General features: G+C 43.8%; 1 protein-coding gene across 1 annotated transcript; it reads right to left on the reverse strand.

Moving 5' to 3' along the window:
- Positions 1–1074: 1074 nt before the first annotated feature.
- INSIG1 (insulin induced gene 1) lies at positions 1075–8418 on the reverse strand. The gene is made up of 5 exons (XM_010585928.1): positions 8007–8418; positions 5889–6013; positions 5038–5204; positions 4464–4563; positions 1075–1240 (listed from the first exon to the last, which is right to left on the reverse strand). Exons 1-5 carry the CDS (start codon positions 8404–8406, stop codon positions 1211–1213), a joined length of 822 nt encoding a protein of 273 aa, XP_010584230.1. The 5' UTR covers positions 8407–8418; the 3' UTR covers positions 1075–1210.
- Between the last annotated feature and the right edge of the window lie 327 nt (positions 8419–8745).

Consider the following 8745-nt stretch of genomic DNA (forward strand, 5'->3'; position numbering starts at 1 on the left):
CAGAACTAAGTATTAAGAAACACCAAATGTTTAATGCAGTGACATAAGCACTTTTTTTTTTTTAAGGCAATCACAGATTGCAAGTTCTATAGGGTTGTGAAAAAACAAGTAGTGATCTCTTTCAGAAACTGAACTGAGAAAACAAGCTGTTCGCTATTCTTCACATACAGTTTAAATCACATTTTAGGCCCACTTCTGTTTCCAATCATTTCAGACAAAACCCTGACTCAAACAGAAGCAAGATCAAGGACACCTCTAGGAGGAAACTGCAAATCTGAGTTGGGGGCACATATTCAATGGCCAAGCAATGGCCTGCAATGCATGTTTTTTCAGTGACACCAGACATTTAAGACACCCAAGACCTCCTTCAGTGAGATACTGAAGCATATGTCTAATATTAAGCAGGAGTACTCACACACACTTAAATTTCTTACTGAATTGGGGCCAGAACTTGATTCTTGCAAATCTAGCTGCAAGCTTCAGAAGTAATGAAATTTCCAGTCAGAATTTCTTGATAAAGTTCATGTTTGAAAAAGATTGTCTCCCGTGTTCACCTGTCATACCAAAGTAATTTAGAAATTCCAAAGTAAGTGACTTCCAACCTTTTGTCCCTCCAACCCTCTCTGCCGTCAAAGACAGAAACTTAATGCAGCATTACAAGTAAGGGCATGATTCCTTCATAAGACTCCTAAAAGCATTAGTGCAATGCCTTTAATCTGTTTTGATCACTCTTATTTTTAAATAACCCTATGTTTTAAAGATTTGGATAAATACTATTCCTATTAAACCATACTTCATCATTGTTAAGCACCATCAATCTACTTCCTTTGGGCACTGATACAAGAGCTTGTAATTAAATTTCAGTTTCAAGGCTTTAAAATACGGCAGCTGCTTCAATAACTTACATTGGAATCTAATACTTGGAAAACTGCCACTTAGCCTGAACAGTTGTATGCAACTTGGTGTTAAACTCTTCCAGAGAACAGCCATACGCAAATGCTTATGCGGTAAATCAGGGTAAGATTTCAAGATAAGCAGTTAATTTCACTTGGCTATTCTAAGAGTGGATTAATATTTTTTTTTTCCACAAGTCATTTGTGCAGTGAGCCCACAGAGAGATTATTTTTTCTAAATAATCTTCAATTTAAACCAGGAACACATCTTCGTAATGTTGCTTTCACACTGGCACCATGCTCTCTTCTTCAAAGATTTAGTCATTGTGTGGTTTCTCTGGAATACCCTATGGATAAAAAAAACCATCAAACACATGTTATGTTTCAATGCCATCTGGTAAGTGACTACATTATGCAGTATTTTCAATGATTAAATAGTCAACTAACTTCAGTTAGGCTTCAGACAATGACCTAGCAGACATGGCTTCTTTTAAAAGCTCAAAAAGGACATGCTCCTTAACTGTGGACAAAAAAAAATAAATCACTATGGGTCTGTGCTGCCTCAATTAGTGCATCTGATACATCCATCCGCCAATCACACTGCTTTTTGTAAGACTTTGTTAGCTTTCCTCCCTTTCTCAGTTTATTTCTTAGCAGAAGGTATACAGTGCTTCACTTGATGGGCATTAATTCAGTTTTTTTAACAGCCCTCTTTCAAACTGTCTTCAGGCATAAGTTACTTTATTTTCCAATCAAAGCCTGGTATCAGATAGACTTACTCATTTCTTTCTAAGTCCCTTTTCTAGTGTGAAACCCTATAGTATGTCAGTGTAAGAAATTTAACCAACTTTTCTTTAAAACAAAGCTTGTAGTATGTTCTTCTCATTCTAGAGTCAAAACACAATGTATTTGCCAGTATTGAATGTGTTCACAGTTCTGCAGCCTCTAGCCCAAGTTCTGAATACCACCCTAGTTTACCAGATGCTGAGAATGATGGTTACAACTCAAAAGGAAGTGTTGCTATCCATTTAACCCAGCTGATGAGCACTGACTAAGCAACTTCAGGTATCATAACATGACCAGCAAGAACTGATGGCAGCAGCAGCAGCACCTTCACCTTTTCTTTAAAGAAAATGTTGTATTTCATCCTCAAGCTGATAGCAAAAAAACCCAAGAAAACACACAAACCACAAACCCCTCTGGTAACAGCAGGTTTGCTTAAAGGTAACACTGCACTTTGTTACTGCATGTAAGCTCACTTGAAATCCAGTGATTGAAAAACAGCAAGCATCTCCCAGCTAATGTTTCTCAGGATGGGAGGGGATGTATCAGGGACACTTCTCATTCTACTTCTAATTTCTTTTCTAACTGCAAAAGCTAGACAGGGGCTGAGAAAAAAGCAAAGACAACTTCACTCCACTACAGTAATTTCTACAGGTGCCACCTTCTACTTTAGACATGCCCAGAAAATATCTACTGTTTGATCTGCTACTGTCACATGCAGTCAAACAGCTCAGGGACTACCAGAGAGACATAGCTACAAAAATTAACTGTTTTATTCGGGTTTAGTTTAAAAAAAAATACAATATTCCATCTTCTTGCCACATTTGCAAAGGCTGACAAAACAGACTGATGCTTTTGGGTCATCTCTATAGAAGAAAGACCTAGCTGACTGAATGCTACCATTCTATTTTAGAAGTGGAATTCTTTGAATTTCCAGCACTGAATGCTTCACAGTGACTTGCAGAAGGGTTCCTACAAAAATGCTGGGCTTCTCCAAGTTTTTCCAGACTAAGTAATGGTAATGTAAAACACATGAGAAGATACTGCTAGACAACCACGATAGAATGCTTTGCCTTGCCAACTTCCCTCTTTCTTTGTAAGGAAGATGACAAAATTGACAGGCAAGTTGCAGGCAGGAGCCAGTCTGATTTTAACTACATGCAGGTGAGATGCCAGGTGAAAAGAAGTCAAAGGAAAAAATTAAAAATCCCATGTGCCTAAATTTCAGCTCTTTCTTCTTTAAGGCTCCCTTCCTTTGCTTTCTAATATAAGAAGCATTGCAACTGGAAGTACTGCATATGCCAATGTGAAATATAGAACTGTAGCATATAAATGACTATACTTTTATTCTGAGATGCTGCTTGCAATAGCAAAGCTTAAATAAAACTAGATTAACATATCTTTTTCACTTGATCCGAGTGGCAAATTTTAAAAGAGAAATTATACCCTCTCTCCTTCCATACATGTAGTCCTAAGAAGAAACACAGGCAGATAGGACGCACCACTGGGATTTGAAGGGGGAGTAGTGAGCTTGTATTTTAAAGAACCTGAGAGCAAACCAAAATTGACTATGAAGTTAAGATTGTGACCATGGTCCTGGGAAATCTGTAACTTGGTATCAAGTCAGCATGAAAGAAAAACCTCAACAACAGGAGTGGATTTGCCCCATGCTTTTTTTTTTTTTAAACAGCCTTTTCTACAAGAGGTTACTGTTAGTGCAACTGAGAATCAATCCTAAAGAAATTGATCTTTAATGTTAGCCAGTGGTGGTCAAGTCTTCCCCAGCTTGTTTGCACCCACAGCATCAAATTCAGACTATCCACATTAGAAGTGCATTAGCATCCATCCACTGGGTTAGCAAGGCTAGCCAGAAGAGACAGAAAGCTTGCTCCAGGCAAGACAGCTAGCTTTAGACTCATCCTTTTACTCATTTGTGGTTCAGTCGCCAAAAGCAGCTCTCCCCCTTACTAAACAGTTCAGAGACTAATATTTCAGGAACTCCCTAGTCTACAAATGCCCTTACTTCAGTAAAAATCAAAGGCACCTACACCACAGCAGCCTTAGAGAAGTTAAATACTTGAAGGATTTTCCAGGATAAAGGACTTCTGTAGCAAAGACGACAGAAGTTAAATCAATACAGTATTAATTATTATTATCCATCAGTGTCAGAACACTTTTCACAACCAAGCCTTAGGCTGATGTGCAAGCACAGAGCCAGGTTTACTCTTAAGTACGCTACGAGGAAATAACTACTTAAGAACCTAGCAAATGAGACAGTAATTTATGCTATACTCTCTCATATACGGAGTGATACTTGAACTATATCTTATGTGACCAGAAGGAGCATATTTGATTCTAGAGTGGTGGAATTTAATGCTATATAGGGACATTTCCTTTCATCTACATAACAAAAATGCTTTACTGCATAAATAGAGAAAGTCCATCTGTGTCTCGGTTTTCTAGTTTTTCTCTTCAGTTTTACATGTTAATTCAAATTACTGATGGAGCAGGAGTGATTAAGATTCTCAGAAGTGGTGTGCTGATTCCAGTCCTATTTAGGCTGTTGCTGGAAAAAGTTAACTACAGAAGATGCTCAAACACTTACTAAGACAATTCCCACTCCACTGGCAACACAGGTTGTATGCTTACATTTCAACTCTTGGGAAGGTATCTATTTATCTCTGTCAATTTGTGAGTCATACCCTTAAAGGCATGGTTTGTTCTTGGACTAGTAACAATGGGAGGTATTTGGATTGTTAAAGGAAATGCTAATTATACAGTAATTACCATAGCCAGCTGGCGTCCTATGTTTCCTACAGTCACACCTCCTGAGAAAAATATACATGGAAGCCAAGAACGGATGTAAAGAAAATCCGGGGATGTATACCTAGTAAACAAAAGGAAATAAATTAGAGACAAGTTATCATCATCGCCTTACATACTGTTAACAAGATGCTACAGAATTCTCTCCCTGGGCCCAAACAGTAACACAGGAAAAGAAATAGGGAGACCAAACTAAGCCTGTTAACTTAACAAGCTTCTAAAACCCATGTCCTAGCCAGCAAAGTTTAGATATTCTCTCTCCTGAGAGCCAGTTAATGATATACCAAGCCAGAAGAAGTTCAGTTTGCTGAGCTGCTACCATTTCAACATACATCCTAATTTGTCTGCTCCCCACCCTCTACCCCCAGTTCTCAATCAGATCATTTGGAACAACTGGACAATTAGCTGCCTTAGACAAACAAAGTGTTCTATTATAGTAACATGCCAAGTATATTAATAACTAGCTTCCAGTGCATGTGCACCCCTGTTTTCAGTTAAGACATGAGAGTTGAAATAGTATTTTAAAAGCATAACTTACTGATAAACACCATTATATACAAGGAACTGCGTTATCAGAGTTGCTACAAAGGCTATTGTAATGCCAAGTCCGAGACCACTTCTTGAACGATCAAATGTCCACCAAAGACCCAGTGATAAGGCTGCTAGAGTCAGGGACAGCTGGACGTTGTTTGCAAAATCTAGTTTCTGGAAAAAGATGTTAAGGACAATCCTTTTAAGTCTGCAGACATCCTGCTGCTGAAACTGAACAAGGGAGAACTCAAACTGAAAGTGAGCATGGTTCTGTATCTCTAAATACAATATGTTAAGGATCTGGTTTTCAGACCTGCTGAGCAATCGTAGCTCTTGTTGACTTTGACTGGAGTGTGAGTGCAAAGGCAACACCAATTTTTGTCACACTGAGCATCTAAAGAATATACTATATTGCAAGATATTTAACTTTTATGGATTTTTGCCTCAAGTAACCTAGTCATCCCTGCTGATTTAGGTTTTCTGCTTAAACCATCATAATCCAACACAAAGAACACTCTTACTGAACAGTTCAGCATACCTCACTAGTTAATCGTGTTAACTATTACATGTAGACAACATACAGATTAAAATAAGACAACTTATACTGTTATGCTTGCAGTTAAACGAGACATACTAGGACATCTATCCCCCCCCGCCCCTATTTTTAAGTGAACTGTGTTATCTGTCTTAAAGTAACTATTGCAGTATACTGCAGGTCTCACAGAAGTTTACGTCTCTGCCAGTAGCACCATCCTTACCTTTGTAATTCTCCCAGACGTGAACTGGAGAAACTGTTTCACGACAACAGACTAAGCGACTAAGCACATCGAGCAACAATGTAAACTAGTTCAAGGATACAGCACTTGCATGGTTAATGCCAACGAAAACTGCTATACATCGCATTACACTGGCCCACTCTCTCTTGAATTTGTGTGGTTCCCCAAGGTGGCTGTCAATGCAGGGATACAGCAGGCCAACAACAGCTGCAAGAGAAGTAACGCTAAATATTAGTTTGGCAAATAAGTGCTTGACAAAGTAGCGAGGTGCTTATCATGCTACTGTAAGCCTGATGAAGAAGAGACAGTTATTACCCCTTACTTCAGAAAAGAAAAAACCCTTACTCTAACAAGCAATATTCCGTTTGAACCTTTAAAGCAGAGATATATATTGCAATGATAAGGTATCTGACTTCAAGCTCCTTTTCTCCCATGAGCATATTATCATTTGACATCCTGAGCACATGCTTGTTTTGTACCAGTAAATAACAAAGCATAACAAAAGCTTAATTACAGTGAGGAATGGAATATGTGTTTATTACTCATATGCAGCGCAGGCAGTTTTATGAACTTGACTTATTAGCTGTGAATCAGGCCCTGAATTAAGTACTTCCCTGGACTCAAAAGTTTCTTGGCAGAGATGCTTTCCCTCCTTCTGCTGGGCTGCAAGTCAGCCTAGGCTGCCATCCAAATCGGATGAATTTTGATACCAAACAGAAGCAGAGCGGAACTTAAAGAAGCACCTGCCATCAGTCATATTTATGTCAGGGAAAAATAACTACTCACACTATTAACCAAAGTTTTTATCCTCATTAGCATTGTCTTGGCCTTATAAGCCTGAAAATTGGTTGCAGAAGAAAAACATAGGCTAGTGTCAGCTCAGTTGCTAGCACAAACATTAGATGAGTTTCATTCTTCTAAGCCTTGCAACTCCATTTGTTGTCACCAATTCCAGGGTCGGACATGCTGCTCTAACTGTAACATCTGTGTGTGTTTGTTTCCTTTCCTACCCTCTTTTTTTCCCCCTCCTTAAGCTCCTAAGAGGAATAACTTCTATATTAAGAAGGGTACAAGACATACCATCCTAAGACAGACATGCGATCTAATGCTGAAACAGCTTCACTATTTTGATGCCAGTTACCAGGACTTTTACCCTACAATAACAGCTAAATGCCGAAGTTTAATCCAAGTGTGACAGGACTGTGAGAACTCTCACGGGAGCATACCCCGTGGCAATCTCTTTTTACTACGCAGTTTATCATTCATTCAAGTTTATGGTTTATCAATCATACTCCCTTACTATGAGGTATGAACAGCACACGACAATATCATTGCATTAAAAAAAAGACCCATGCAAGAGTTGTTTTAAGTACTTTCAATGCAAATTTAAAAAGAAAAAAAGGTTACAGTGGGTTTATTCCCCAAGATATAACGCCTTTTTAATCCCCCCAACCCTTCATCAAGGCCATATTTTGTTTTGGCAAGGAGAGGAAGGAGTTATTAAGGCTAGCGAACCGGGGTAAGCGCTGCCCGCCGTGCCGGCTGCCCGCGTTTCCCGCGGTATTTTTCTGCAGGTGCCCCGGGCAGCGGCGGGCAGGGCGCCGCCGCACGTGACTTCCTTGTTTTCGGCCCAGCCCCCGTGGCCAGTTCGCGCCGGCAGCCAATGGCGAGCGCCTCCCGCCACTCACCAGTTCGCCGGCAGCCAATGGCCGGCGAGGGGCGGTGACGCGGCCCCGCCCCGCCCACTCGTGCCCGGCCGTGGGGCGGATGGAGGGGGGTGGGTGTGTGTGTGGAATGCCGCACGGCACCGGCACGGCCACGGGAGAAACGCGGGGTCAGATGCGTGGGGAGCGCGTGTTTCCGCGCTCACCTCCGCGCCGGAGCTGCTCACTGGCACTTCCAGGCCAGTGCTGTGGGGAAAAAGACACTGCACCCACGCTGGGAGCGCACCAGCTCAAACCCCCAAAAAAGCCCTCCGACACGCGGGAAGGGCGTGGGCGGCTCTTGCACGTGGATAATGCTGAAGCGGGCAGGCACCTTTCCCAAAGGGAGAGTTTGGATCGCACGCTGCGTGATGGAAGCACTAAGCTCCCACAAGCACAGGTCAGGCATTCAGCCCCACCGCCACCTCCTCCTCCCCACGGGGGAAAAAAAAACCAACAAACCCAAACCACCCCACTCGCAGAGGTCAGCGACTCACCTGCTGCTGTCCCGCAGCACGGGGGCACCCACCAGGCGGAGGAGAAGAGGGTGGAAATCACTTCGTCGGGGAACAGAGTCACGTTCCTCTGGATCTGCAGCAAGTTCAGCACCAGGGCCATGAAAGCACCGACGACGAAGAGGACCACGCTCCTCTGCACCAGGTGTTGACTCAAGTTCAAGGTGCTGCTGCCGGCGGCGGTACTGGTGGCACTGGTGCTGGCGGTGCTGGGGCTGCGTGCTCCGGGACCCACCAGCGTCAGCGAGGGGCCGGAGACGGAGGAGCTCAGCATCTCGCCCACCTTGGCCGCCAGCCCAGCGGCCGCGTCCCCCAGCTGGGCGTTCTGCCTTCCCCTGGCAGCGCAGGAGCAGCTCCAGGCGCAGCTCTCCAACCTGGGCATTGGCTTCGCCGGAGCCCTGGAACACCCGCACACGGACAGCCCGTCAGAACCCGCAGCGACGGCTCCGCTCGACCCCCCCGCCCCTTACCCACCACCCGCACCCACCGCCGCCTCCCTCCGGCATCAGCCGGGCTCCGGAGCCACACCGCACCGGGCGAGCGGCTCGGAGCCCGGCAGCCCTGCAGGAGCGGGCTGACCTGACCCACCCCAGCGGCCACAGGGCCGGGGGCCGCGCTGGCGGAGGGGTCCCCGGCCCCAGCGACCCGAGAGGCTCGGCCCCGGGAGGGGGAGGACCGGGACAGGGACCCCGCGGCTCCCGTCAGACCCTGCCCCGGGGAC

Source organism: Haliaeetus leucocephalus, unplaced genomic scaffold (genome assembly GCF_000737465.1).
Source record: "Haliaeetus leucocephalus isolate CR32 unplaced genomic scaffold, Haliaeetus_leucocephalus-4.0 Scaffold0, whole genome shotgun sequence".
Classification (NCBI taxonomy): Eukaryota; Metazoa; Chordata; class Aves; order Accipitriformes; family Accipitridae; genus Haliaeetus; species Haliaeetus leucocephalus.